Genomic DNA, 25,424 nt, shown 5'->3' with positions numbered 1-25,424 from the left:
GAATTTGGCTAACCTGTGTTTAGCGATGCCAGCCAGGGAGGTGCTGCAGAGTCGGGCCAACTTCCCTCCCTCCTCCAATCGCATTCCAGGCGTCTTACATCTGCCAGTCCATAATCATGCCGAGCCTCGCTTAGCTCGTTAGCACATGGTCAAGCTTTCTCTTCCGACAACCGATCCAGTTGCTGCGTTTCAATCTGATTAGATTAGATATGATTAGATGATCAGATAAGATCTGGCGGGACCTATGTCGCCCCGTAGTCTCGATCTCTCAATGAGAGCCAACATGACGGCTTCGTCCTCGCATCGGTGGGCATATAGCTGTTTACCAGGGTGTTTAGCCCCAACTGGCAGCGAGCTCTGTTTATTCCGATGCCGGAAGAAACGTCAAAGGAAGAGAAAAGCACACAGCTGCTGCAGCTGAAGACTGGAGGGGAAATTCTTAACCTGGTTAGCGAGACCTGCAGCCACGAGACAGTGTCGTATTTCGAGTGTCGTCGCCGGCGCATCCGCGGAACTCCCAATTCCCGGTCCCCATACTTTTCATCCCTGCCTGGTTACCTGTTCCAGACATTTTAAACGATTCCCGGGTTCAAATTTAGTAACTGTAGCAAAGCAGACAATTACGGCTGTACCTCAAATTTCATGACTCGCGGTCTCCATCGGCCCAAATCTATTAGCCCGGCCGAGAAAGGGTGGTTTGGTCCCGGAAAGGGTTTGATCATGTACTCGGCCATACATTCGACAACGTCGACATCATAATACCGTCTCAAGTCTCCCATCCCAACACCAAACGGCAACCAAGGAGCTATGTTGCCCCCTGGCGAATGTCATGCAGATCCCGCAGCTTCTTGACAACCTTCTGAGGGTTGGACAGGTCGACAAAAGACCACTTTGATCCCCGCACAATCTTCAGCAGCGCCCATATCCCGAGAAACACAAAGACCTGGAGGCGAGCGACCGTTAGCATTTCGTCAGATCATCCTCGCGCACCTAGATCAGTCCCACTTACAATAAGATACGACGACAGAAACGGCAAGGGATGAAATCCCTTCCACAGCGAAGTCCCATTTGCCACGACCAGGATGAAAAGACAGCCTGCCAAGGCAGCGTAGGCCAGCAGCGGCTGCCCGTGGCCGCGGTAGGGGTAGTCATGGTAGTCCTCCCGGCTCCAGCGTCGGACCTGGGAGAATTTCTGCGCCTCGAGGACTGAGCGGTGACGGTCGATGCTGCGTATCATTTAGCGAGGCACCGCCAACTGACTGCCTTCATGGGGCAGTGTTCATCCGTCAAAATTCCCTTGGACTTACCAATGGTAATACCTAATGAAGGCCAGGCACTCGCAGGCCCACACGATCAAGACTCCAACGGAACCCATCTCGGCCAAGACTTCGATGAACTAGTCTCTCGCATTAGCCCAGGATTCCGAATACACCCCCATCGGAGAATCATACCATGCCGATAGGCGTATCAGTAGATGTGCCCCCACTCAGCTGCAGAAACGGGACCCAGCAAAAAGCAAGAGCCGAGAAGATCATAGCGCGCATCGGCACCTTCCTATGATTCGTCCTGCCGAACCACGCCAGCAAGCGCAAGACCCACGGCTGCCCGGTCCCGCCGTCGAGCCGACTGGTCAGGCCGAACAGGGTGCGCGACGCGACGTACAGGTTCGTGTTGGCGCAGGTCAGGCACGTGAAGACGAGGAAGGCGTTGAAGACGTCGGCCAGGTGCGGGACCCGCGACTGGTACGCGATAGCGACGAAGGCAGACGCCGTGTTGGTCTCGGGCGACGGCGGCGACGAGGCCTGGCACGACGTTGCTGTCGCGTTGATCCAGCTGAGGCGCGGTAGCTGGCAGTCGTCGCGGGCGATGTCGAAGGTGGCAAGAAGGCCGCTGAGGGAGTATGCGATGGTGGCGAGGACGGAGATGAAGATGGCCGAGAACTTGACCGTCTTCCCGATCAACGTGTCGTTGGAGGGCCGGGCTAGGTCAGAGTTTGTTCGGGCTTCGACGATCTTCTGGGGCCATTCTGCTTCTAGGGCCGAGGCTGCGACGATCTCGACCCCGACGTATGCGAATGTGGCGATCGACATGGACATGCTAGTAGTGTCTTGTCAGTAACACCCAAGGAAGCGACCAGGCCCGGGCGACTCACAGCAAGGCGGTGCCCCAGTTGTTAGCAGCATCGGTGTCAATCGCGGTAGGCGAGCTCCAATCTGTCGGTCTTAGTGCTCAAGCTCGAGACGATGACACGGAGGGAGCTGACTTACACTGAGCGCCCAGATACCCTCTTCCACTCGGACCAGCTTCTCACAGTTAGTATGCGTTTCTCCCACGAGCAATCAATCGACTCAAGGGAAGGTTAGAGGGCCGAGGGGATTATTTGTTTGTACTCACCTCCCAGATTAATCGCAATCAAGGCAATCATTATGACGGCAAGGAACAGCAGCTTGATGGTGCCCGAGACTACCTCAATCAGGCCATATATCTTGGGAATTATCAGCACAGTCGTCTGATGATTGTTAACCGGAAGGACGGGATCAGCTCACCTCAATCCCAAACGCATTCACGAGAACAAGAGTAAACGGGATGCACAAGTAGATGATCCCCCCCTCGATACCCTTATTGCCCGCGACCCCAGGCCAGAAGTTAAACTCAGCGGCCGAGGTTGCAATAAGCGCAGCGAACGAGACCGAGTACGTAAACCTGCCAGAGTCATGAGCTGCCGGTACCTCAAACCCGCTTCCCCGAAATCACATACCAGTACGCGATGCCGACGGCGATGCCCAGCTCGTCGTCGACGAACTCGCTGACGTAGACGGACAGCGCGCCGGGGATGGGCCAGATGCACAGCATCTCGGTGATGCACTGCATGACTGCCCACGACAGGAGGCCCACCAGGAAGAAGGACAGGAGGACGGCCAGCGGACCCCCGAGCTCGAGGATCTGGCCGCCACGCCAGTAGAGGCCCGTCCCGAGCGTGCCGTTGATCGTGATCATCTGGTTGAGGTCAGCGCTGTGTGTAGATACACTCACGCATCCGTGCTCCAATCCAGGTGACAGGGTCAAAGGCCAATCAGACCTACAAATAGATGGATCCCCCGCAGCTTCCTCTTGACAGTCCTATCCGGGTTCGGCGTGACGATGATCTGTTTCGGCGGCGCACGCTTGAAGCCGTCGACGTTTTCCAGCTCAATGGAGGCAGCCTGGCTCGGAGACGCCGCCGTGTCTTGGCAGTCGTCTGTGGGGCCCGAAGCGTGGGGCGGATCTGTCGCCGGGCCGTCGCCGGGCGGGTCCTTCCGCGGTTCGCTCGCCGGTGCTGACGCCTTCGGGTACCATTCGGGCACCCATTCTGGTAACTCTCGCGACTGCGGCATGTCCTCGAGCGCATATGGGGGATTGCAGCTGTGCAGATGGCCGGCGAGAGAAAGTGGAATGGGGATATCTGGGGGGAGAGGGGCTGGAAAGGCGATAGGAATCGCGGTTTCAACTCTCAGCCGCACCGGAGCGTCGGAGGGCCTGGCCAGCGCGGATCGAAACACTCCCGCCCATGTACTCCGTACTGCGCAGTAGACGGGAATAAAGGCAGCGGCTCGAGCGCTGATGTTTGGGGGAGGGGGAAATTAATTGGGGTTGCCTCGCATCAGTGAAACCTGCTCCGCCAATGGTTGTTCCCCCTCGCAGGCAGCCGAATCACATCAGATGTAGTCCTATTGGTTCCTGTGCCTGCCTTGGAGTCCTCAGCTGAAGATCCCTTTTCCACGCTCTTTTAAATTTGCTGCCTTGTCTCGGTGTTGTGGCGCCGGGTGTGGCACGGCTGATGGAGGGCGATCAGGTGGTCGCAAGGATTGATGGATGCCTCTCGGCTTCTGTGACGTGTTTTTGACTCCTCAAGAGCCTCAGCAGGAGCTCTTGGCGCCCTACTTAACTGTCTCTCGCCATTGATTGTAGAATACAAAATCGGCATCACAAGTAATCCCCATTCCCCTTGAATACCGATATGACCAGGTATAGAATGCCGGACAGGGTCACACAAAACGTCACTTGCCGCTACATGAAGAAGTCCAGCCTGCAGGCACTGCTCGAGCGACTCTTCCCGGGGCAGAAAGAGTTCAACATCCGGGTAAGCCTTGCGCCCTTTGATCGATCGGTCGGTCGGCCGTGCAGTAGGTCCCGCGCATCGGATCGCATCGGCTAACGGAGAGGCTGGGGTAGATGAAGGACGACCAGTGGTGCTTTACGGCGCCGAGAAAAGTGACAGAAGTATGCAAGCCACCGGTGCATTTCAGGCTTGGGTTGTTGTTGGGTGTCGCTGCTAACGACTTTTGCGCCACAGGCCGACCTCGAGTAAGGACTCTCCCGGATTTTCGACGTTCCCAATCTGCCATTTACTGACCGAGCTCCTTTGCGGAATAGCGTAGCCCGAGACGATTGACCATCGCTGGCAGACCAGACGGCACCGCCATTGTGGAGGGGGCTTGGAGGGGGGCGCAGTGCGGACGACAGGGGGGCGTGGGCGGGCAGGGTAAAAAGCAGGCAGGATCGTCAGCAAATCCGAGGTCGCGAAACGGGGAAAGAAAAACGCCTCAGCGGTTGGAAGCGGCGTTTTTGCGCAATGTTAAATTTATCGATCGCTGGAACTTAAGGACAGGATGGATGGCATCGATATTCTCTTTTCTATTTTCGGGGGCATCTCTTAGAACTTGAGCACACGAATCTTTTCATAGCACTTTATCACGTCGAATCTTTTGGTTCCTTGAAACTATTATGGCGGCTTTGGACAACTGTTTCGTTGATCGAGTAATTGAGCCAGTGCAACTAATCGACGTCGGCGTGGTGGTGCCCGCGAGTGTGCCCGCAAATCCCCAACAAGTTCCCGAGCAATCCACGACACGATCTCACCACCAGCGATTCTCGACTTCGGACGAGCTGACCACATATCTTAATAACACCCAACAAGACAATTACACATGTCGCTATATGTGCGCCGCACTCTGCCCGCCGGAGTTGACCTCTGTGATTGTCATCTAACATTACCACAGATCGATATGTCAGCGCAACTCCTGGCGGCCCTTGCAGGCCACCAAGCCGATGCTAGACCTCATCGTCTCCAAACATGACATAAGCCCACCATTCTGGGACCTGCCGTCATGCTTCTATACGCGCAACTTGGACCTCGAGGAGGTATTTTGCGTCCCGTATACAGAAACTCGCAATGGCATCTTCATAGGTAATTACCCCCCTCGGCCATCCTGGCGACCTCGACCTAGAACCTTCCTTTGCTAAAATGCGCCATCAGAGATATCGTACACGGTGAAATACCCAGAGTACAAGCCAAGCGAGGACAAGTGGGCGATCCGGCAGAGCGCCATCTACCACCGCTTCAACACCAAGACGTCCCAGAGCACGTTCGTGCTGTTCAGCCCAACCCCCAACTCAAAGGCCCATCAGAGGGCCGAGGCGTGGCTGTCCAGCCATGGCCAGGAAGCCGAGAGCGAACCGTTCTGGCTGCACCGGGTGCTGTTCTCGACGTACTACCCCGCATATAGGCAGTACATCGCCGCCCTGGAGCGCGAGTTCCTCCCGATCGCCAACAGCACCTTCGCGACCTACATCGACGAGCCGCTGCGCCTGGGCTACGACAACCTGAGCGCGCTGATCAGTCTCGAGAACCGCTTCCTGCAGATCCCGTCCATCCTGGCCCCGGCGACCGACGTCCTGACCGAGCTCTGCGCGCTCCTGGGCTCCATGTCCGCGGCCGCGGCGAACCACCGGGGCACGCAGCAGCTGCAGAACCAGCGGCGGCAGTGCGTCGCCTACTCGCGGGCCGCGGAGCACCTGCGGCAGCGCGCGCAGACCACGGCGCAGCTGCTGGCCGACACGCTGTCGTTCCGCGACCAGGTGGTGGCCAAGGAGCAGAACGGGAACATGCTGCAGCTCAACAAGTCGGCCGTCTTCATCACCACCCTGAGCCTGCTGTACCTGCCGGCGTCGTTTGTGGCCGTGAGTTCTTTTGCCTTCACCTGCCCCCCTACCGGGATCGCAAACCCCCGCTAACAGGAACAGACCTTCTTCGGCATGAACTTCTTCGACATGGACCAATCCAGCGGCCGCATCGTCGGCTCGCCCATGATCTGGATCTTCGTCGCCTCCGCGGCCGCCCTGACCGCCGCCACCTTCCTCTTCTACTATTGGCTGCTGCAGCGCGACGGCGCCATGTTCCGCCGCCTCGCCCCAAAGGTCCGCATCGCCCCGGACTGGAACATCAGGGACCTGACCCGGCGCCTGACGGCGGGGGGGAAGGGCCAGGGGCTCGAGCTACCGGGGTCGAAGGCTTGAGACTGGATGAGCGTTGGGGGCTCGGGGGGGGGATTGGGAAAGGGGGGGGGGGGTTCATCGATTCTGTCCTGTTCTTTGTATTCGTACTCCGTATTTATTATCGTATCCCCCAGTCCCCTGACGGCATTATTCACCGTCTCCCCCCCTCCAACCCAGGCACTCTGACCCTATAAATCGCCCTCCGATTCGCCCCCACCAGCGCCGCGATCAGAACATACGCCTCCCCGCCGACGCCCGCCAACCTCTCCGTGAACTCGTCGTCATGCGCCAACCCCGGCAGCACGGCCAGCTCCCTGACGGCGACGGCGTCGGACGACCGCGGCACCGACAGCTCCAGCAGCAGCATCCGGTTGTTGGCCGAGGTCCGCCCCACCGCGAACATGGTGCCCGCCGCTGAGCCCGCCATCAGGCGCTGCACGCGGTAGTGGCGGATGTCGTGGCGCATCGCGGGTGTCGCGTCGTCGTCGTCGTCGTCGTCGGTGCCGGTGGTGGTGAGTTTTTGGATGTGCAGTGTCTTCTCGCGCGTCACGACGGCGCAGGTCGAGGCGTCGTGGCGGAGGGGCGCGAAGGTGGTGAAGAGGCCTGATGTGCTGCTGGTGTCGAGGCCCTGGGGGGAGAGGGGGTTAGGGAATCATTGAAAGAACAAGAGGGAAGTAAAAGGAGGATGAAATGTCGAAGGTGGACTGGTCAAAAGGGGAGCTGCTATAGTGAATGACTTACTCGTGATTCTATGATTAGAGTCTCCATCGTCTTGGTCCTGAGGCATAGGTGGACGATGGGAATCTTGTGCTCGCGGCTCTTTACGGTGAGTTCTGGTCGGACAACGATGTAGATGTCCTCGCTGGTGGGGAAGGACAAGTGTGTTACGTCGGCCGCCGGCCAGTCCAACTTGTCTGATGACCAGCGTTCGCTTCCGGACGTGTTGGATGTATTCCCTGCAGATCCGCCCGATGAGGTTCCGTCGGTCGATGTACTCGGCCTGGTGGGAACTTGGTCAGTAATCACGCATCATGCCAGTACTCTACGGGGTATTGAGGGATAAGAACATACGGCGTTTTTGCAATCTTGATCAGCTCCGAGATGGGAGCAAGGAATAACGAGCCCGGGTTCTGGTCTTCCTCCTTGCCCCGCAGGATGCAGGCCAGTGTTTGGTTGTCGGGCGAAATAGCCAGCTTGTTTATCTCGGGTCGCGGCAAGGCAACACGGTACCAATGATCGAGGCTGGCATCGACCGAGGGTCCTCGCTCGAGATCGAAGATGTAACACTTGAATTTAGCGGTGTTAGCGGATTACCGGGTAGGTCACTGGTGCTAGAATGGCCGAATTCACCTGAAAGTTGCCTCCCGTGGTGGAGGCTATCAAGTACCTCTGGGTCAAGCCGATGCTCTTCCATATGCAGTCGGTTCTTTCGAGCGAGTATTCCGCCGCCGGCGTCACCACGTTTTCATCCCCGGAGGATAAAGATTGCGCCGTGTACAGCGAGATCTTGATGTCGGTCCAGTATACAACGAGTGTTCCATCCGGGGAAATCTCGCAGCCCTTGAAGGCCTCGGAGGCGGAGAGGTACCACTCTTCTACTTGCCTATCGACAGCGAGTCCTGACCTGTGAGGCACGGGGTGATGAGTCAGTCAGGCCATTCAAATGATTCAGGGAGATACTAGGGATTCTGTTTCACCTTGGTCGCATTTTTTCCCAGAGAGCTTTGCCTAAGGGTTTCGATTGCTTTCCTCCTGGCTCTTGGTCCCTCCCCGTTTCCTGCAAGCTCCTATACTTCTTGAAAGTTTCGAGCAGCATTTCCTGCACCTCCTTTGCCCCCCGCCTCTTGAACTGGTTGATTTCAAATACTGCATCCTCAAGATACCTCAGCATGAACCTCACCGCATTGCCTTCACGGGAATCTCGTTGGCTGGCTTTATCGATGAGATGCGTATGCCACCTGGTAACCACCGGATGAACCTTGGTCGGCGTGAATCCCCTACCACGGAGGAAGAACCGGTCGTAGCCATCGGCGTTGGTGTGCTGCATCCTGGCCTCCTGGTATCGCGCCACGCCTTCGCTTCCCTCCTCCAGATACGCAAACACGACGCTGATGACGCACGCAAGTGACCAGACATCGCTCTCCGCCTTCATGCTGCGAGTCGACGAGATGGATTCGGGCGCCAGGTATGTGCCCTCCCCACGCCGGTTGAGAGTTGCCGACAGGGACGGGTCCTGTGGCCTTCGGCGTCGGACGAACCAGCTGTCGAAATCCTTCTCCCTCTCGCCGTCCTGCCCTCGGCGCCGAATCTTCACCCGGGACATGCCGAAGTCGCTCAGTTTCCAGATGTTGCGAGTTTCGCCATCTCTTTTCTCTCGGAAGATCAGGATGTTGTTGGGCTTGAGGTCCATGTGGTAGCAGACCAGGTCCTCCATATCGGATGTTTTCATCTCATTGTGGAGGAAGTTCAGCCCGCCCGCGAGACCCTCGGCGGAGAGGATTATCTTCGCCTTCTCCATGGTGGTGTTGGGCCTCGCTCGATGGTGCTCCATCATGTAGGCCCGGAGGTCGCAGATGGCGAGGGGCATGAACAGGCTGTACATGCTCGTGCCGATCTCGAGGGCGCCGTAGTTCTCGAGAATGTTCTCGCACCGCCGCCCGGAGCTGGTCAGGATCTTCTCCATGATCTCGCGCTCCCCGCTTACGCGGAACCCGCTGCCAATAAGGTAGTCCTTGCGCGCCATGTCCTCGGCATCGACGTTTGCTGTCCTGGTCTGGGGATCGAAGAAGTGGCCCTTGGCAATCTTGACCTTGAACACCTTGCCAAAGGATCCCTTCGCCAGCGGCTGCTCTTCCAGATAAGGCAGGCGCTGCGCCTCCACGTCCTCAACTCTGAGCTCCTCCCTCTTGCGGATCACGGCCGTGCAGAAACACGCCTGTTTCGTAAAGAACTTGTCCGCGGTGACGACGTTGCCGAACAACTCGATGAGCGCTTCCCGGTCCGCCGGCAAGGAGCAGATGATCTTGCCCCTTGCATCCCTCACAGGCCATGCATCGTTCGCCACAAGCTTGATGATAAAAGTACTGGCAGCCTCAAAGCCGCACGTTGCGAAGATCAGGATGGCCAGGAAATCATGGAGTTGCCTTTCATTTACCCTGGCGACGAGATCTTCCTCGGTGAGCTTGGACTGACCACGCGCTGTGCCGTCGGACAAGAGAAGGGTTCGGAAAAAGCGCAGCAGATTGTCGCGGTGAAGTACCTTCTTGGCGGTGCCCCTGGTGGCAAACCGACGCCTGTCGTCATTTTTCCTCTCCAACTTTTCTAATATCTCCTCGTATATTTCGTCGCATAGGGCATTATAGGTGCGGGAAGCCATGTCTGAGTGGGCGCAAACGCTGCGTGTGTCGTTGCATTGTGGAGGTGCAGGCTAATTAATTGACGGTGTCAGGCTCGAGATGGATGGATGGATGGATGATTAATGAAAGCGAGAAGAGAAGTGGCGCGCGGCTGATTCGCCTGGCTGTCATCAGGTTCCCTCCGTACTTCAGCCCTCGTTTCAGCTTCAGCCCAGGTCTGGGTAAAGTTTCCTGGGATGTGGGGATGAGCCACCTGACCGAATTAGACAAGAGCAAGGCGGCCTCCCATTGGCAGCTGCACCTGGAGAACCGAGAGATGAGGTTTCCCATTCTGGCAGGAGGACCTCTGCATTTACGTGGCATAAAGAGAATTGATCCTGTTTACATTTTCCCAGGAGATACTCTAATCGAGGTCACCTCTCAGCATACCAGCATCTCACTCGTACTCCCAGGTCTCCATAATGACATCCCCAATCACAGCATGGTCCTCCTCCTGCCTCAACCCACTGACCACCACCACCGCCACAACGCCCTCCACGCCCACGACCCGGATCGGCACGCCGCCGCCGTGGATGGCATAATCGGCGGCCCGCTCGGGGCTGATGCCCATGCGGGCGCGGAACGACGCGTCGTCGCCGAACCGGCGGTTGAGCAGCCACGTGCTGCGGCCGAAGCGCAGGACGGCGTTGCGCTTGCGCCGCACCCACTCCTCGTTGTCGGGCGTCGCGCCCGACCCCACGGCCGCCTGGAACAGCACCTGCCCGCCGGCCGCGAGCGAGATGGACACGAGCGTCGGCGACGTCGCCGAGAACGGGAGCAGGCGCGCGTGCAGCAGGTGGCCCAGCTCGTAGGCGTCGGCGGCCGTGAAGCTGCGGAAGGTGAAGCTGTCGCCGCCGGTGGGGGAGCTGAGGGTCTCGAGCTGTTGGTGGGGTTGCGTGTTTAGACCCTGGACTCGTGGATTCGGGTTGTATGTTCCGGGGTGTGTGTGTGAAGACTTACGTCGGATGGAGGAGCGGGGATCGGCCTCGCCTCTCCGGGGTTACGTATCGCGGCGAGATCCTGCTCTAAGCCATAACCAGAGGCGTTGCCACCACGGCGTTTGAGAACCTTTGAAGCCATTGTATGTCACGATGAGATGCGGCAAGGATATGAAGATACGATGGTGTTGATATGGTGGTGTTGAGGTTGATGCGGGGAACCATTAATTACCTCTCTCCAAGAAAGTCTATCAAACAATATATGTGGGAACAATTACGAGGGTAATTGGAGTTCTCCTTTCGCCCCACAATTGTCAATAAAATCCATAATATTACCTAAATCTGACAACATTGTGGGTTAAGAAGCTAGAAACAATCCATTGATCTTGGCGGTCGATGGCTTGCTTCTCGGCAAATAAATGCTCAGGGCACACGCCGTTCTCCACATGTTTGGCAAGCTCGGCAGATACCCTGTTGTCGGCCTCCTGTTTGCCAAGAGTATTAGACGGTATCCATCTTAGTCCTCAATCCTCTCAGGAAACGACATGCCTCTTTCGATGGTCGTGACAATCTGATATGCGATCCACTAGCTTGCCATGATTGTACGGGAGAGTGTAGTCAGGGGCCCGGATCCGATGGCTGCGAGAAGACCCCTGGCCATTGCCCACGGTGGAATGTAGTCGAGGTTGCGGATTAAAGTATGAGGCCAGGCTCCTTTTCAACCGCAAAGACGATATTTTGGCGGCTCCAATCACTCGTCATTCTCGCAGGCCTGGTTCATCAGACGTCGGCGACACAGGCCCAGTATTCTATGCAAAGGTATGGGTACAAGAAGTGTAATGTATGCAGAGCTCTATAACTTCAGGAGATAATATAATAAGCAAACTGCCAAATATAATTTCCAAATGGAATGCGTCGACTAAATGGGGCCCCCAATCCACTGATCTAGCCCCATCGTGTCACCACAGTCCAATAAACCCGGGCATCGTATAGCTCCCTAGGGTATCCAAGGTATAGGGTCTTCGGGGTCTGTCCAGAACGAGATCAGCACGCAACTCCACCAGACTATCAACTGCCCCAGAACACCCCACTTACACTTCCTAAACTGATAAACCATTCCGTCCCACGATCGCTTGGTGCCGAAGGGCGCCTTTGAGTGCGACCAGAGAACCCCCACCGTCGTCCAGTTGGAAAGGGAGATGCGGAAGGGGTCTCGGGTCTTGTCCTCCGTGTAACCAAGGAGGGAGACGCCGAGCGTGGCCGAGCACAGGATCACGTAGGGCGGATTCGCTGGCTGGATGAGCAGCCCCTTTTTAGTCCCTTCGACCTTGCGCAGTTCATCGATGGAGATGAGCTGGTAGCGCTTCTGGGCGCTATCTCGTTCCTCGGGGGGCATTTTGGGGGATTGTTGGCTTTGTTTGTCGGCTTAGGTAACTGTTATTAAGTCTTTGTTGCCAAAGAGCCCAAGCTTGGGGTTGAAGATAGGGGGAAGGTGCAGAATGTCCTGGGGTGTACTTGGTTTTATAGACCAATACTATCTTTCACTCACAGGGCAGTCTTGTCAGACACTCAGTTGTGTCCCTGCCATTATGACTGAAGGGAGGACGTTTAGCCTCGAGCTGAGCTCATCGTGGCCCTTATTCACAGCAAAACCTAGCGCTCAGTCTCCGTGCTAAACCAGTGACGTGGAGTTGGGCCTAGAGGCATCAGCGGATAATACAGAACCTAGAGTTAACACAGTCTTGGTATGAAATGAGGATCCTTGAGCTTCTCCTATCTCATGCAATATTCTTCTCTAACCATCGAGGACACTCACTGCTCGCAGTTCCCGACAATGTGATTCAGTACTTCGAGCGTACCTCCCACCCGATTGATGTACCACTGTTGACAAATACGTCATGGAAGACGTAATAGGATACAAGATGAGACTGGAATTGCACGGGGAAGCAATCACCTCTCAAGACCAAATGGCTGGACTCATAGGTGGTGATGACTCGTTTCCATGGCAGCCATGGCTAGGATTGTCAACACCTTTCCTAGAGGTCTTATAGGGGAAAAGGGAGGAAGGAGCAAAGTTACGGTCAATGAAAGAGCCCGTTAGGGTTTGAAAGCAAAATAAGGAAAACTTCAAGGGTCCAAAAAACCAACGCTGAATTGTATTTAGTCTCGTAATTAGTTACGACCCCCTAATTATCGGTTGCATTTAACAGGCATTTTCGCGTGCCTTAACTGCTCAATGTTCGAACTGCTTGCCAATCGCACAGCGTGGACAGTGGTAAAGGACTAACTCATTCAACTCGTCCTCGGTGAAGGAGTCCAACACGGACTCGTACAAGGCATGGATTCCATCCCTCCACACCTTGTCATCTTTGTAGAGGAGGAAGTCCTCACAACGCACCACCTTCTTCTCCGGGCTTCCGCTTGGCTTGCGGCATTTCTGGACGTTTTCATCGTGATGCTCGCAGCGTTTCAAATGGGCCTCTATCGTGTAGAAAAAGACCACCGGATGACTCTCGAAGGTCAGATCGCCGTTTTGGTCCCCGTTCACCTTGCGATACTCGGCTTGCAACCGAGTCATCCATTCTGCTTTGGCTGCGATTGACTTGGTGTAATCGCCGTCGCACGTCAGGTTATACTCAATTATCCTGCACATTGTGGCGCGGGCTGTCTGACAGTAGTTAATAGATCGTGATCGTCTTCTGATTGCGCAGCTGGATAGGCACTTACGTTCGAGTTCGAGGAAGGGGGCAGATTTAGAAGGTGCTGGAAGTCTGGAGAAGCGAAGTGAGAGTGAAGGTAGGAAGCTACTCGAAACTGTTGTCATGGAGTTCTGTTGTCGGAGAACGGGCTCAAAGGGGGCCAGGAGTTGAGATATTATATATCTGGACCTGCTCAAGCAGCGCAAGCATGTGCAACGTGCCGATAAGGTCATAGTTGGCTACAAATCGGTGATTCCCGTTCAGTATAATGATTGTGTTGGGAATGGCGACCCAATTTAACCATCAATTCACGACCATGAGAGGCAGTTATATCGGTCGGCATGACATCGCTGGTCCGATTCACATGCTGCATGCTCCTTCCTGGGTGAATCGCAACCCTGCGCGCGGCGATAAACAACATGGCTGGCTGCCAGGCCACCTCCATGTCTCCTTCAATACAGAGTTATGACCATGCCAGGCCGTGATGAGATTTTACGACGGATGTCGGAATCCCTTGCACAGTGGTGGGATTCCGCCGGACCTTTTTCTCTTGGCCAAGCTCTCGATTCAGTGCTAATTAGGTTTGCTCTTCGTCCTCGGGAATCTGCATTAATTCAATTCCTCTCCCGCCTACCATAAGGCTCGCAATTCTCCTCATCACCAACCTCGTTGACACCTCGCCTAGTGATCCAGTACGACACGTCGAGCATCTCAGCGGGACTAGCACATATACTCTCGAGATCGATGACCCCCCCATTCCATCTTAGTGTCCCCCGGCCAATCCAATCCTCCCATACTACCCGGTTTCAGTACCAAAATCTAGCCTTTTTTGGATCGCCCCTCTCTGGGTTAATTATACTTTACCAATATGCTCCCAAATCTGCGCAAATATGCCCTCATATCTGCGCATTGCATATGTGGCCCAATCCTTCAGAGACAGTAAACGAACGCCGCATTAGTCCACCACCAGGGCCATGACGCAGTATTAAAAACCCATTGACCACCTAATCTCTCGTTGTAATATCGCCCTCATCGTTCGTTGGAAGCCCTCTCGCCCACGATGCGATTTAAATCAGTGGCTCTCATCGCGGCGGCCGTCTTCAGATATACGGCAGACGCGCACTTTTGCGATGACGATCTCACCGTCCAGACCGGTGGCGGCGTGGTCCATGGCACAGTCGACAGCGCAACGCCGGCGGTGCGTCAATTCCTCGGCATCCCGTATGCGCAGCCACCCGTCAATGACCTACGGTTTGCGCCACCGCAGCCAGCGTTGCCATTCGGGGAATTGGATGCGAAGAAGATGCCTCCCAGCTGTATGCAGTACCTCAGTAACCTCGCCAGCATTAATACCGACGAGGTCCTCGAGTTTAACCTCGGCGGTTTGAACGGGACCACGGGTCCCATCAGCGAGGACTGTCTGACCCTTAGCATTTGGGCGCCGCGCGGCAAGACAAAAAAGCACCTCCCTGTTCTGATCTTCTTCTATGGCGGGGCGTTTATTGCTGGCGGTACTAATGTGCCGTACCAATTACCACCGCGGTGGATACAGCGAACACAGAGCCACATTGTGGTGTCTTTCAACCACCGGGATAACCTCTTCGGCTTCCCTAACGCCGCTGGTCTCCCTCTAGAGGAGCAGAATGTTGGTCTCCTGGACCAACGGCTAGCGATCGAGTGGGTGCGTGACAATATCGCGGCTTTTGGAGGAGACCCGAAACGGATTGGTATTTGGGGCCAGAGCTCCGGGGCTGTTGCCATTGCCTATTACAGCTACACCTACAGAGACGATCCCATCGTGAATAGCCTCATCATGGACTCGGGCAATGAGTTCATAGACATCCTGACGGTAGACCCGGCTCACGGCAACTTCACCTTTGTGGCTTCGCAATTCGGTTGCGGCAACCTCAGTTCCCCCGATGAGCTTTCCTGCATGCGACAAGTTGACGCATATGCCATTGAAGCCTTCATGCATACGTACTCCGACGCAGGCATGGCCCCCCTACTCACCTTCTCCCCCGTCGTGGACAACCGCACCGTCTTCGCAAACTACACCGCCCTCGCCCAGGCCGGAGAGATAGCCCGGCTTCCCGCGCTGATCGGCAGCAACGCACAGGACGGCGTGCCGTTTGTGCCGTACAGCCCGAGCGGCGTGGACACGGCCCTCGCAGACCTCACAACGATGGTCTTCTTCTTCTGCCCGACCTACCAATCGGCCAAGGCCCGCATCGCGGCCCACACGGGCCCCGTGTATCGCTACCTGTACGCGGGCAACTTCACCAACATCAGCCCGAGGGGATGGATGGGCGCGTGGCACGCGGCCGAGATGCCGCTCGTGTTCGGCACGCACCCGCTGTATCGCGGCAACTCGACGGCGCTCGAGTACATGACGAGCCACGCCATGCAGGACGCGTGGCTTGCCTTTGTGGCGACGGCGGGCGAGAGGCCGTCGATCGAGGGCTGGGACGCGTGGGACGAGGTTGATGGCGGCCGGGTGGTCGAGTTTGGGAACGGCGTCCCGGCGAGGCTGATAGATACCACGGAGATGGAGGAGAGCTGCAGCTCGTTGCCGCAGGGGTGATGTGTAGTGCTCCCTTGATATCTGAATATGATGGCCCATGAGAAGTGCCAAACTATCTGTTTCACTAATTAGAGAAAGCCTCCACGCTTGTTTGTCAGCGCGAAAGTGGTGTCAGATAGAGTATGGAGATCGCCACAATTAGGCTTGTCATCGCTTCAGATCAGAAGTGCATGTCCTGAGAGACGACATTGGAATCCCTTTCAAAGTGGTGGGATTCTGCCGGACGTTTGGTTATGCCGATCTGACATTGACGCCCAACGGTGAAATCCACACAGTACAAGGTACACTGTACACCACTTGATCTCGACAATCTGCGATTCCGTGGCCGCCGACATTCGAAGCCAAGGCCCATGAGCAGAAAGCGCCTCGACCATTAGAATCGGGGGTGGTAGTAAATGCTCCACCCCGCTTAAAGCCAGTCCCAATACATCAGGCAAAGTGATCATGGACCACGAGCCGGGCGATCCGCCTCCGAATCCACAGCCGAGACCTCACCCCGTAGAGGCTCATAGGGAGGGGGTGATGCCCGTCGCGGTGCCAGCCACCCATGATCCACCGGAAGAAACATGGCATGATGCACCAGAGGAACCACTGGCAGGGCCACCAACCCACCCCGACAGGCTGGAAGGGCACCCCCATCCCTTCCCGCCACCCCGCTTTCCCGACGGCGGACGCTATGTCCAGAACGAGGTATACCGAGCCCAGGCCGCAGCTCTGGAAGAATCGGACATCCCACTTCCCGCCCCGTCGCCGCGGCGGCTAGCCGACGCGGTCGTCGCGGTCGTCGCCCTCTCCGTCCTCGCCGGCATCATCATCCTGATCAAGGTCTTCATCTGGGACCGGTCCGGCGACGCCGGCTGGGTCTACGTCGTCGTGGTCTTCTTCCGCGTCACGGTCCTCGTCGGCGGCCTGCCCCGGCTGCTCCGGGAAGGCGGCCAAGTCTTCTCCGCCCTCGCCTGGCCGATCTGGGCCGTGCCGCCGTCGCCCGACTTCCTGGAGTGGGCGACGCCGCTGGCGCTGCCGGTTTTGACGTCGCTCGTCGTGAGGGCGGGTATTTGGGCCCCTTGCAAGGACGCCTGGAACGTCCACCAGTACCTGCCTGCTCGGACGAGGGAAAACATTCGCGCTCTGCTGCAGGCCTGGTGGGAGTTTTGCAAGGGGTCACTGCAGCTGTCTTTTGGGACTGCGGAGGCTCACAAGCTGGTTAGGAGCCCGGGGCAGTATATTATCTTAGTGATTGCTACGGCGTTGTGGGCAGTTGTCGAACTTGACCGCGGGCCATGCTTCATGGCAATCATGTTTCGGTCTTGGGGGCTTGCCCTCCTGTCTGCCTGTTTTGGGGCGTTTATTTTCAAGAATTGGCATGGCTTATGGAAGGACACGGAGCCTGGGGCTATTGCAAATGGCATTTTGTACTCTCTGGTTTTGTGGCTGACGTGGAGGATACCCCGTGAAGCCATTTGCAATGACCCAAAGTGTTGGTAGTTGCATTATTTCACAGAAGAGCGGCGCGCATGAGGATCATGATTGGGACCTTAGCTATGTAAACAGGCATGTCTGGAACCTATCCGACTAACGACGAAACGTTGATGAATGTAAATATGAACGCTATACTCGTTGAACATTCTGAACCAAATCCTGAAAAACGCATCGTCATCAAGTCTTAACATTGCATTCTTGGCTCGCTGGCATTTACCGAAAACACCACATAAAACCAGTCGTTTCGTCCGGTAATTGTTGGCGATCAATCACATATCACAGCAGAGAACAGCCCATGCCACGAGCAGGCCTAGGATTCACGTCAGCTCCAATCTTGCCTCTGCTTGCCCCCTCTCCGCCATCCCCAGTCCACCGACCCGCCCCACCCGGACCGAGACCAAGAATGCGACGGGCAAAGAAAAGAAAACTCACATGACCATCTACGGTGCAATTATGCTGACCCCGCCCAATACTCCCGTCCAACCCACCCCCTGCAGCGCAGTTCACCATCAGGCCCGCGACCTCGGGCGGAGCCGTGATGTTGCACGTGTTGGTGGCGAGGATGCACGTCCCTGTGGAGGCGGTCGTCTGGCGCTGGTCTAGGGACGATGGCAGGCCGGCGGCTCCGAGAGCCATTCCGAGGAGGCCGACCGCGGTAAGATACATTGCAACAGCTTTAGGAATACGGGGTTGGTGTGAGCTGGGTTTAGAACTGCTTCTGGGGAGGAGGGAGATGTGAGAGATGGGTGGTAGGTAGGGTCGAGGAATTGACAGGCCGGGAGATATTAGAGAGAGGGAAGAGAGGAGGAGCATATAATTATGCAGTTCATACCGTTGTGTCGATGCTTCCCAAGGGCCAAGCGCCCAACCCCCAACCCGAACCTGAGTCAGCGCATCAGCAATGAGTAAGCCCCTATACAGTGGGACCGGAACCACGAAGTCTCACTGGGCCGTTAACTTGATCTGGAAGCGATGTGACTGCAGGTGTTTCCTTGCTCACTTTATAATTGGATGCTTGGTTTGACCCGTCAAGAGCGGAACTGTTTTCCGAATCAAGCGACTGCCATAACTGTCGATACAGCGAACGATAGGAGGAAACAGACTGGTGCTGAAGGGCTAGATCAATCCTGCAGCTCAACGTGGTAATATTGGCTGACAACCTAAATAGGAGCGAAGTGTGCTCCAAGAAACACGCTCAGTGAATAACACTCCACCGATAGCCCGTCTTGCGAAGGTGTCCAGCGACAAACTCACGGTCCAGCTGCTTAGATGGGGTCTCCCCGGCGGTCCAATCCGATGGAACCGACCACGGCAACATCGAAAAGCGGGGGAAGTCCCAAGCCGCCTTCCACACGTGAGTGAGATATTGCTGGAACCTAACATCGTCTGGCCGCCTATGTACCTGGCAACAACGCCATCCGAACTGCTCGCCAAGTAGATCGTACATGACTTCGTCTTCCACCCCTCCATCAAGCCAGTCTTGGAAAATCGGAAGCTGCGGAATCATGCTCTCCTCCTGGCTGCAGACCTCGAAGATGTCGGGGTGGGGGCGACGGGAGTATCTCTGGTCCCCCTGGGAATCATCATAATCGTGAGGGACTGGTTGTTTGTGAAGACGCGCTGACTTCCTCCCAAAGTGAGGTTTCGTATTGCCAGAGGGGTCCTCCTTTCGCAGCCGATGAAGAAGGCCCTCCACTCGGCGAGCGGCTTGGACTTCCATGGCGAGCACTCGGAGCTGTAGTTTCAGAGAAGCAGGTTGAGAATTGGATTGATCGTCTGAGAGAAGGTAATGTTGAAGAAAATTGTCTAGCTGATTGATTAGGTATAATTAATGTGTCGTTAGCATTGGGCGTCAATATGTCTATCCTCTTGCAGGAATAGAATGGACTAACAAGACTTGGCGTAATCCTTCGCAAGAACATTTCTTCTCGCATCAGCTCGTTAATTGCCTCTTTCCATCTGATCCTCACTGTTTGGCCGCTATCGTCTATTTCTAGGCCTGAGAGATAGGTATCGTTGAGGATGTAACCGCCAGCGAATCCACCATTGAGCACACCTTCGCCCAGCCTGATGGTCGCGTTGCGATTTCTAGAAGTGTAGTTTGCCCAGTACCGTTTGAGGAGTTCGGGTGTGTTGCGTTCCGGACGCGCTATCGACCGCCAGCCCTGGAAGACAAACGAAGCCATCTCGGGCGACCCTGGCTTTTCGCTCACACCGTCAAAATTGAAGTCCGTGTTGTCTGATGTTGACTCATAATACAGAGTCAACGAAACGTGGCGAAGCCAAAAATCACGGAAGCGACGCTCAATGCGATGCTTCTGATGCGGCGAGAGCTGGCGCAGGGTGGTCCATTGGTAGGCCGGGTCGTCGTCAAAGACGTCCACCAAAGCCGACAGTATCTCCTCGGTAATCTCGAGAGGCAGGACTGGTACTGCCGTCGACAACGATGTTGTTGTCCCCATAGCTCGGAACTGCCTCATGGCTTCCACGTTTGCAGAACCGCAAGACAATCCAAGATGGCGCAGCCGGCAAAGGTGTTGGTGTTGTTGCCTGGTGTTGCACGTGAGCGGCTGTGGCACATCACACAGTCACTCCCAAATCCAAATGGCTGGCAGGGATTGACGCCCAACTTCCCGTTGAACGCACACCCTGGCCGCCTTCTCCTCCCCTGTTCTTCAGCGCTCAACGAGAAGTGCTTTGCGCTAACCGTTTGAAACCCTGGGATTGGTTTTCACAACAATCCCTCGTACCGAAGTATTGTACAATCCATCAATCACGATATTCGGCCGACCCGTCGCAGCCCGCCATGGCCTGTCAATTTCGAGGACCACTCATGAGGAGCAGCAGCTGTGGCGCGCGACCGTGCAGAGCTGAGGACAGGGGACATGGCGCCTTGCAGGGCGCCTTGCAGGGGGACCAAAGATAGAGAAGATTGGAGCCTGGCTCCAAACACGGCGTTACCGCCGAATGGATCTCCTATCCTGGTTCTGTCAGCCCCCCAGTTTTCAAAAAAACAATCGCGACCCACTCCACCTCTTCCCACGTCCTCAATCTGGAAGTCCACGATTAGCAGGTCCCAGCGTTACTGCCAACCGCCGAAATGTCTTCCAACGGTTCCGGGAAACAGACGGATTCGGATTCGGGCTCGGGTCAGAGCTCCGATGACGTGGCCAACCTGATCATTGCCGTGGTCGCCCTGATTATTTCCGTGATTGCTTTTGTAATCGCCACGCTGCAGGCGCTCCAGCAATACTACGGCACGGCGACCGGCTACTCTTCCTGCACCGAAGAGATAATGGGGAAATGGGCTGCCTTCACGCACCGGCGGATGAAGTGGTCCGAGTTCCGCTTCCAGGTCGAGTTCGAGGTGCCCGTCATCTTCGTCGCCAGGCCTGAGAACCAGAAGGGCCCACTGGGCAGCCACGACCAGAAGGCGATCGTGTTCATGGACGGCTCCCCGAGGAGCCTCGAGGAATCTCACACGCGGAGCCAGAAGGAGTTCAACCAGCGGCGGACCCAGCGGATCCTGGCCGGGACGCGCCAGGGCGTCCACACTGCCGACAACGAAGAAGCCAGCTGGCTCGCCCTGCTCATGGCCATCCAGCGCATGGAGGGCGAGTCTCGCGGGTGGCAGCAAACGCAGACGGGCTATTCCTCCCCCGTAGCGCACAACCCTCCACACTCCATCATCGCCTGTCTGCAGAGCAAGAAGAAGTCGTGGGATAGCATGCCCCCGAACCTGACGAAGCCCTACGCCTACACCACCATCGCCCACCTAGTGGAAATAGCGGCGATGCTGGGCATCTACTGGAAGGACTTCAACCTGAACGAAGACCGGTATCGCGCGCGGGGCAACGGCTTTAGCATCATCGGTTCCTACGTCGAGGGCCTTGGAATCGCCTTTACTTTCCAGAAGGTGGGGCCGACGTGGTTTGAGGAGAATCGTGTCGTCCCGAACTATCGGATCAAGGAACTGTGCTTTGGCTTCTGCCCCACCATCTTCCGGGGCGAGCATGACGTCCTGTATGCAGATGAGCCCAAGGACAGAGGCACGCTTCAACTCGGGAGTCTAGCCGAGATAGCAGAGACGCTTGTGGTCTTTGGGTGCAACAACAAGACGGTGAATTTCTTCAGAAAACACGACGAGAAGGCCCGATACAGCCATCTGTTTCCAGGTAAGACATCATTGCCCAAGACGGTTGCCCAGACCACCCCCACCCCCCCCCCCCAAATCTGAACACCGTGACGAGCGAGCCAATCTAACGCCGTAACCAAGTTCCGTTCGAGATCCTCGGCATGGTCGGGATCGTGTTGCAAGTCGAGAACACCGCCTTCCGGGCCCTGCCCAACCCCACGGTCTTCACCTGGGACACCGAGTCCTTCTCTCTGCACGCCCTGATGCTCGAGTACGCCTCTGCCCTGCAGGAGCGCCAGCGGTCCGGCGACAAGCTGCTGAAGGACAATCCCGAGATCGCCAAGATCCTGCTCGCCGCCGACAACATCGAGAACGCCTTCTCGGACTGGCAGCTGGGGCTGCCGATGGCCGGGGCGGCCAAGGACGCCGTCGTCACCCCGGACGTGTACCCGCCGGCGCTCCTCGCCGCGCTGCGTGCCGCCATCCGCGGCTGCGACGAGTACCTCAAGCAGCCCGACCGCCTGCGGCTGGTGCAGCAGGTGCTGCGCGTGCACGTGCAGGAGGTCCTGGACACGCTGAACCCCGACGACGACGAGGATGACGCCGACGACGGCAGGGGGGGTTCCGTGGCTTACGGTCGCGAGGTGCATCACCTAGGGGATGCCGCGGATGCGGGCGATTTCAGGGAACAATACAAAGGGAGCAAGGCGGTTCTGCAGAGCCTCGACTCGGCCTCGTCTGGGGAGCGGCATCGTCTGGCTGCGAAGCTGTACGTCTCGTTCCTGCGGCGGAGAGTCGTACAGGTCGTGTGTGGGGAGCTGGATATGGGGAGGAAGCGCGAGAGGCGCCTGTCCCTGGTGTCAACGGATACCATTAGCGGGGCGGCAGTGGGGAAACAGGTGAATGACACTTGGTGCATGCTGGTGTTTCGCATGATGTGCTGGTTGTTGCTGCATGACTTCCACAAAAAGGATATCCATGTCAGCAAGAGCGATGTATTTGAGAGCCGGATGCCGGTTTATGTCACTTGATGCTGTGGCAGATGGCAACAGTTCACGCTTTGGGGGCGGCCTGAGCTGGTATTCAAAGAGCGTGCGATATCTCTTCGCATCCACGGAAATGGCCATACCAGAGAGTGTAGGGCTCACGGACCGCGGGGGGCGGAGCAGAACGGGGGCACCGGAGCTAAGTAGGATCCATCAATGATCCATAATTGACTATATCATTGTCTTTTAGTTTGCATAACCAATCCCTAGACTGTGAGCGCTTTGGGCGACTGTCTCAACTCTTCGAGAGGAACATGCAAGCATCGACAAAAAGTGGGTAAAGTCCTGGCTGAAGGCCAGGATCAAAACGGAAGTGGGGCGCGACTAGCGGAGGGCTGATTGGCGGTTGATTCCCTCTGCTGCATTGCCGATGTTTTACCGGCCTTGTGACAACGCAAATGGCAGTAAACAAACAAGCGGATAATGACGATGGCTTCCTCTCTCTCCACTGCCGACGACCCCAATCCAATTGCGACAGAGCATCCAACAGAATGCGGCCTTCAGTGATAGCATCCTGGCTTCACGATATAGAAGTAGCCCAGACTTTACCTTCTTTAACCCTCTCGTCGTCCCCAGCGACGTCCTCCAGGAACGCGGCGAGTGCAGTACCCCGAAGTGCCAAGCGAAGACGAATCGGCGAGCCCGCGAAATCGACGTTCGACATATTCACATCAACCTCCGAAGCCGTATCGATAGACCAATCTCCCCCTCCTTCTCCCCGAGTCGGCGCTCTCCTCCCGATCGACCCCAACACACGATCCGGTCATCGACCTATGGCGACCAGGCCGGGTGATTGGAAGCCTACCCAGGGAGACGACAGCGCACCGCCAACGAAACGGGCTACGCGCACCCCTTCGCCGGGCAAACGGGCTTCGCAGCGCATAGCCAGCGTCCGCAACAGGGCACTATATGAGACAGAATGTCTGACCGAAGAAGTCGTCAACGAGATGGCCAGCGACGATCCAACCGGTCTAGACGACACGCCTCGAGCGAGCCGACGTGTGCCCCTCCGACCAGTCAATCTACCCGCCCCGACATATCCCCAGCTGCTAGCATCGGAGCCCCCGCCGGCCAGATCAAACTCGCCCTCCAAGGGCAGCCGATCCGAGTCCTCGACCAGCGGCGCCCCGTCATCCTCGCGGAGGTCCACGAGCCCCATTAAGCGTGTGGCGGGCCTCAGCAGCGTCGGCGCGGGCATATTCTACAAGGACATGAAGCGGCGTGGGGCGGAGCTGGGTCCAGACGGGAGGGAGCTCTGCAGGGCGCTGCTGGATGTCGCCGACAAGATGGAGATCTTCCCAGCCGCCCTCCCCGAGGACTGGTTGGCTCCTGGGGGCGACGATGAGGGGCTGGTCTGCATCAGGCCGCATCAGAGGAACTCCAACGACCGGCGGACGGAAGTTGAGCTTTTGTCGGAGCTCGGCGCCGTCAAGGAGATCAATCGGGCATCCCAGCGCTGTTCCGAGGATCTGGACAGCGAGCCGGAGTGGAACATGGCTGTGCATGGGCCCATGCTGCGACTGGCGGCTGGAAGGGGAGGACAGTCGGTTGACTTCAAATACATGTGAGAGCACCCTCCCCCAAATCATTCCGTTCCAGCTTGAGAGCCCTTTTCTGATTCGCCTGCCCTCCTCAAAGCACAAACGCTCGGATAGATCCATGCCATGTCCCGCCCCAGCTATCCGGTCTAGCCACAGCGACAAAGATGGTCGACTTTGCAATCTTCCTCGATCCGAGCATCGATCGCAGCGATGGTGCCCCCGACAAGAAAACGTCACCCTCCCTCGGCGACGTTATCTCCAGCATCACCTCCACGCCAACCGAGTCTATCAACCACACTACATACTACAGCCTCCGCCGGCGCCCCGTGGCCGTCAGCGTCGAGACCAAGACAATGAGCCGGACCGAGGAGGAGGCGCTGGTACAGCTCGGCGTCTGGGCCATGGCGCAGATGCAATCGATGCTCGCCCTCGCCCGCCGATTCGGAGTGCGACCCCAGGGATTGCTGGAAGAAGACATGAGTATTCGGGATCTGCCAGCAGGGCTGCTCGACCGCATGGTCCTGCCGCTAGTATACGTGCACTCGTCGCGGTGGACCGTCTTCTTCGCCCGCCCCCAGGCCGTCGCCGGCCGCGACGACGTGCGGGTCGACATATTCCGCGGCGTCGATGTCGGGGACACTTCGACGCCAGAGGGCACCTACCAGCTGCTGAGGGGCCTGCGGGAGCTGTGCAAGTGGGTGGACACGAGGTTTTATCGCTTGTGGGAGAATATCCTTGGAGTTGGGAGCCGGGATTTGGAACTCAGTTGCAATTGAACGATACTATTGGCTAAACGCTATTGCATATCCACACTAGCTATGGAGCTAGGCCGTATCAGGCATAACCAGCTCGTTCCACACTTCTGCACTGCTGCGGTATGGTAGGTTCATGCCCTGCTGCCCATCACACAGCGCCCGTTCATTGACAGGAAGGTTTACTGAGCCGGTTGAATATCCAATGGGGATGTAGCACAGTTGGTAGTGCGCATGCTTAGCAACGTTAAGCATCTCTGCATGAGGTCCTGGGTTCGATTCCCAGCATCTCCATTTTTTTGTACTTTTTGGCCTCTTATCTCTGTTCTGCCCTAGAGAACTGTTTCAGTTGGCACGACCCTGCCAGTCAGATAGGCTCCAGAATGATGATCCATTAATAAATGTCTTGGACAAGACTTTTCGAGTACAGCAATCGCAAACCCCGATAATTCCTTCCTTTCTTCCATATTTTCGGGCTTTGCGAAATCGACAGTAAGCTTTAAGAAGCGTCTTCCGAGTTCCGGCGCCAAGCCGGTGGAAAGC

The 25,424-nt window shown here is 56.8% G+C and overlaps 11 protein-coding genes and 1 non-coding gene across 12 annotated transcripts; 7 read left to right on the top strand and 5 right to left on the bottom strand.

The window, feature by feature from the left end:
* Positions 1-584: 584 nt before the first annotated feature.
* Positions 585-3,741, bottom strand: QBC33DRAFT_201850 (amino acid permease/ SLC12A domain-containing protein). Its single transcript, XM_060422593.1, has 10 exons — positions 3,084-3,741; positions 2,759-2,997; positions 2,547-2,703; positions 2,395-2,485; positions 2,268-2,303; positions 2,153-2,213; positions 1,452-2,097; positions 1,308-1,396; positions 1,010-1,226; positions 585-943 (listed from the first exon to the last, which is right to left on the bottom strand). The coding sequence occupies exons 1-10, from the start codon at positions 3,372-3,374 to the stop codon at positions 806-808; spliced, it is 1,965 nt and encodes a 654-aa protein (XP_060280440.1). The 5' UTR covers positions 3,375-3,741; the 3' UTR covers positions 585-805.
* Positions 3,742-3,818: 77 nt separating this feature from the next.
* QBC33DRAFT_547552 (uncharacterized protein) lies at positions 3,819-4,498 on the top strand. The gene is made up of 4 exons (XM_060428751.1): positions 3,819-4,120; positions 4,213-4,260; positions 4,334-4,344; positions 4,414-4,498. The coding sequence occupies exons 1-4, from the start codon at positions 3,998-4,000 to the stop codon at positions 4,430-4,432; spliced, it is 201 nt and encodes a 66-aa protein (XP_060280439.1). The 5' UTR covers positions 3,819-3,997; the 3' UTR covers positions 4,433-4,498.
* On the top strand, positions 4,499-6,419 carry QBC33DRAFT_547547 (uncharacterized protein). The gene is made up of 4 exons (XM_060428750.1): positions 4,499-4,979; positions 5,040-5,227; positions 5,297-6,000; positions 6,064-6,419. The coding sequence occupies exons 1-4, from the start codon at positions 4,765-4,767 to the stop codon at positions 6,334-6,336; spliced, it is 1,380 nt and encodes a 459-aa protein (XP_060280438.1). The 5' UTR covers positions 4,499-4,764; the 3' UTR covers positions 6,337-6,419.
* On the bottom strand, positions 6,381-9,982 carry QBC33DRAFT_201862 (uncharacterized protein). The gene is made up of 5 exons (XM_060422594.1): positions 8,013-9,982; positions 7,666-7,939; positions 7,387-7,601; positions 7,057-7,315; positions 6,381-6,943 (listed from the first exon to the last, which is right to left on the bottom strand). Exons 1-5 carry the CDS (start codon positions 9,689-9,691, stop codon positions 6,467-6,469), a joined length of 2,904 nt encoding a protein of 967 aa, XP_060280437.1. The 5' UTR covers positions 9,692-9,982; the 3' UTR covers positions 6,381-6,466.
* QBC33DRAFT_572620 (uncharacterized protein) lies at positions 9,848-10,994 on the bottom strand. The gene is made up of 2 exons (XM_060430661.1): positions 10,671-10,994; positions 9,848-10,590 (listed from the first exon to the last, which is right to left on the bottom strand). The coding sequence occupies exons 1-2, from the start codon at positions 10,788-10,790 to the stop codon at positions 10,108-10,110; spliced, it is 603 nt and encodes a 200-aa protein (XP_060280436.1). The 5' UTR covers positions 10,791-10,994; the 3' UTR covers positions 9,848-10,107.
* Positions 10,995-14,169: 3,175 nt separating this feature from the next.
* QBC33DRAFT_572619 (Alpha/Beta hydrolase protein) lies at positions 14,170-16,125 on the top strand. Its single transcript, XM_060430660.1, has one exon. It carries the CDS (start codon positions 14,408-14,410, stop codon positions 15,926-15,928), a length of 1,521 nt encoding a protein of 506 aa, XP_060280435.1. The 5' UTR covers positions 14,170-14,407; the 3' UTR covers positions 15,929-16,125.
* A 55-nt stretch (positions 16,126-16,180) lies between these two features.
* QBC33DRAFT_595444 (uncharacterized protein) lies at positions 16,181-17,504 on the top strand (the record flags this gene model as incomplete). The annotated part of the gene is made up of 2 exons (XM_060431830.1): positions 16,181-17,148; positions 17,480-17,504. The coding sequence occupies exons 1-2, from the start codon at positions 16,373-16,375 to the stop codon at positions 17,502-17,504; spliced, it is 801 nt and encodes a 266-aa protein (XP_060280434.1). The 5' UTR covers positions 16,181-16,372.
* On the bottom strand, positions 17,379-18,160 carry QBC33DRAFT_547529 (uncharacterized protein). Its single transcript, XM_060428749.1, has 2 exons — positions 17,840-18,160; positions 17,379-17,717 (listed from the first exon to the last, which is right to left on the bottom strand). Exons 1-2 carry the CDS (start codon positions 18,071-18,073, stop codon positions 17,673-17,675), a joined length of 279 nt encoding a protein of 92 aa, XP_060280433.1. The 5' UTR covers positions 18,074-18,160; the 3' UTR covers positions 17,379-17,672.
* Positions 18,161-18,444: 284 nt separating this feature from the next.
* On the bottom strand, positions 18,445-20,197 carry QBC33DRAFT_201795 (uncharacterized protein). Its single transcript, XM_060422592.1, has 2 exons — positions 19,300-20,197; positions 18,445-19,217 (listed from the first exon to the last, which is right to left on the bottom strand). Exons 1-2 carry the CDS (start codon positions 19,885-19,887, stop codon positions 18,603-18,605), a joined length of 1,203 nt encoding a protein of 400 aa, XP_060280432.1. The 5' UTR covers positions 19,888-20,197; the 3' UTR covers positions 18,445-18,602.
* Positions 20,198-22,780, top strand: QBC33DRAFT_201770 (uncharacterized protein). Its single transcript, XM_060422591.1, has 2 exons — positions 20,198-21,582; positions 21,684-22,780. Exons 1-2 carry the CDS (start codon positions 20,508-20,510, stop codon positions 22,571-22,573), a joined length of 1,965 nt encoding a protein of 654 aa, XP_060280431.1. The 5' UTR covers positions 20,198-20,507; the 3' UTR covers positions 22,574-22,780.
* A 244-nt stretch (positions 22,781-23,024) lies between these two features.
* Positions 23,025-25,274, top strand: QBC33DRAFT_547518 (uncharacterized protein). The gene is made up of 2 exons (XM_060428748.1): positions 23,025-24,152; positions 24,227-25,274. Exons 1-2 carry the CDS (start codon positions 23,080-23,082, stop codon positions 24,903-24,905), a joined length of 1,752 nt encoding a protein of 583 aa, XP_060280430.1. The 5' UTR covers positions 23,025-23,079; the 3' UTR covers positions 24,906-25,274.
* On the top strand, positions 25,089-25,175 carry QBC33DRAFT_t70. Its single transcript has one exon. It is a non-coding gene; the product is annotated as a tRNA-Ala (tRNA).
* Positions 25,275-25,424: the final 150 nt, after the last annotated feature.

The sequence above is a fragment of the Phialemonium atrogriseum genome, assembly GCF_030411735.1.
Source record: "Phialemonium atrogriseum strain 8032-3 unplaced genomic scaffold QBC33scaffold_25, whole genome shotgun sequence".
In the NCBI taxonomy this organism is placed as follows: Eukaryota; Fungi; Ascomycota; class Sordariomycetes; order Cephalothecales; family Cephalothecaceae; genus Phialemonium; species Phialemonium atrogriseum.
This window is presented reverse-complemented; position numbering and strand designations above follow the sequence as displayed.

What these genes read in the sequence shown, in the direction of transcription:
- QBC33DRAFT_201850 (XM_060422593.1), bottom strand. Translation starts at nt 3,374, where the DNA reads ATGCCGCAGTCGCGAGAGTTACCAGAATGGGTGCCCGAATGGTACCCG. An exon ending in GCCGTCGGCATCGCGTACTG is followed by an intron (nt 2,704 to 2,758) that starts GTATGTGATTTC and finishes TGACTCTGGCAG; the next exon opens with GTTTACGTACTCGGTCTCGT. An exon ending in TTCTGTCGTCGTATCTTATT is followed by an intron (nt 944 to 1,009) that starts GTAAGTGGGACT and finishes GCTCGCCTCCAG; the next exon opens with GTCTTTGTGTTTCTCGGGAT.
- QBC33DRAFT_547552 (XM_060428751.1), top strand. Translation starts at nt 3,998, where the DNA reads ATGACCAGGTATAGAATGCCGGACAGGGTCACACAAAACGTCACTTGC. An exon ending in AGAAAGAGTTCAACATCCGG is followed by an intron (nt 4,121 to 4,212) that starts GTAAGCCTTGCG and finishes AGGCTGGGGTAG; the next exon opens with ATGAAGGACGACCAGTGGTG.
- QBC33DRAFT_547547 (XM_060428750.1), top strand. Translation starts at nt 4,765, where the DNA reads ATGGCGGCTTTGGACAACTGTTTCGTTGATCGAGTAATTGAGCCAGTG. An exon ending in AATTACACATGTCGCTATAT is followed by an intron (nt 4,980 to 5,039) that starts GTGCGCCGCACT and finishes ACATTACCACAG; the next exon opens with ATCGATATGTCAGCGCAACT. An exon ending in TCGCAATGGCATCTTCATAG is followed by an intron (nt 5,228 to 5,296) that starts GTAATTACCCCC and finishes ATGCGCCATCAG; the next exon opens with AGATATCGTACACGGTGAAA.
- QBC33DRAFT_201862 (XM_060422594.1), bottom strand. Translation starts at nt 9,691, where the DNA reads ATGGCTTCCCGCACCTATAATGCCCTATGCGACGAAATATACGAGGAG. An exon ending in TGGGAAAAAATGCGACCAAG is followed by an intron (nt 7,940 to 8,012) that starts GTGAAACAGAAT and finishes CGTGCCTCACAG; the next exon opens with GTCAGGACTCGCTGTCGATA. An exon ending in ATCAAGATTGCAAAAACGCC is followed by an intron (nt 7,316 to 7,386) that starts GTATGTTCTTAT and finishes AGTTCCCACCAG; the next exon opens with GCCGAGTACATCGACCGACG.
- QBC33DRAFT_572620 (XM_060430661.1), bottom strand. Translation starts at nt 10,790, where the DNA reads ATGGCTTCAAAGGTTCTCAAACGCCGTGGTGGCAACGCCTCTGGTTAT. An exon ending in TCCCCGCTCCTCCATCCGAC is followed by an intron (nt 10,591 to 10,670) that starts GTAAGTCTTCAC and finishes CCCCACCAACAG; the next exon opens with CTCGAGACCCTCAGCTCCCC.
- QBC33DRAFT_572619 (XM_060430660.1), top strand. Translation starts at nt 14,408, where the DNA reads ATGCGATTTAAATCAGTGGCTCTCATCGCGGCGGCCGTCTTCAGATAT.
- QBC33DRAFT_547529 (XM_060428749.1), bottom strand. Translation starts at nt 18,073, where the DNA reads ATGTATCTTACCGCGGTCGGCCTCCTCGGAATGGCTCTCGGAGCCGCC. An exon ending in ATTGCACCGTAGATGGTCAT is followed by an intron (nt 17,718 to 17,839) that starts GTGAGTTTTCTT and finishes CGTGAATCCTAG; the next exon opens with GCCTGCTCGTGGCATGGGCT.
- QBC33DRAFT_201795 (XM_060422592.1), bottom strand. Translation starts at nt 19,887, where the DNA reads ATGAGGCAGTTCCGAGCTATGGGGACAACAACATCGTTGTCGACGGCA. An exon ending in GAAGGATTACGCCAAGTCTT is followed by an intron (nt 19,218 to 19,299) that starts GTTAGTCCATTC and finishes CTAATCAATCAG; the next exon opens with CTAGACAATTTTCTTCAACA.
- QBC33DRAFT_201770 (XM_060422591.1), top strand. Translation starts at nt 20,508, where the DNA reads ATGTCTTCCAACGGTTCCGGGAAACAGACGGATTCGGATTCGGGCTCG. An exon ending in ATACAGCCATCTGTTTCCAG is followed by an intron (nt 21,583 to 21,683) that starts GTAAGACATCAT and finishes GCCGTAACCAAG; the next exon opens with TTCCGTTCGAGATCCTCGGC.
- QBC33DRAFT_547518 (XM_060428748.1), top strand. Translation starts at nt 23,080, where the DNA reads ATGCGGCCTTCAGTGATAGCATCCTGGCTTCACGATATAGAAGTAGCC. An exon ending in TCGGTTGACTTCAAATACAT is followed by an intron (nt 24,153 to 24,226) that starts GTGAGAGCACCC and finishes CCCTCCTCAAAG; the next exon opens with CACAAACGCTCGGATAGATC.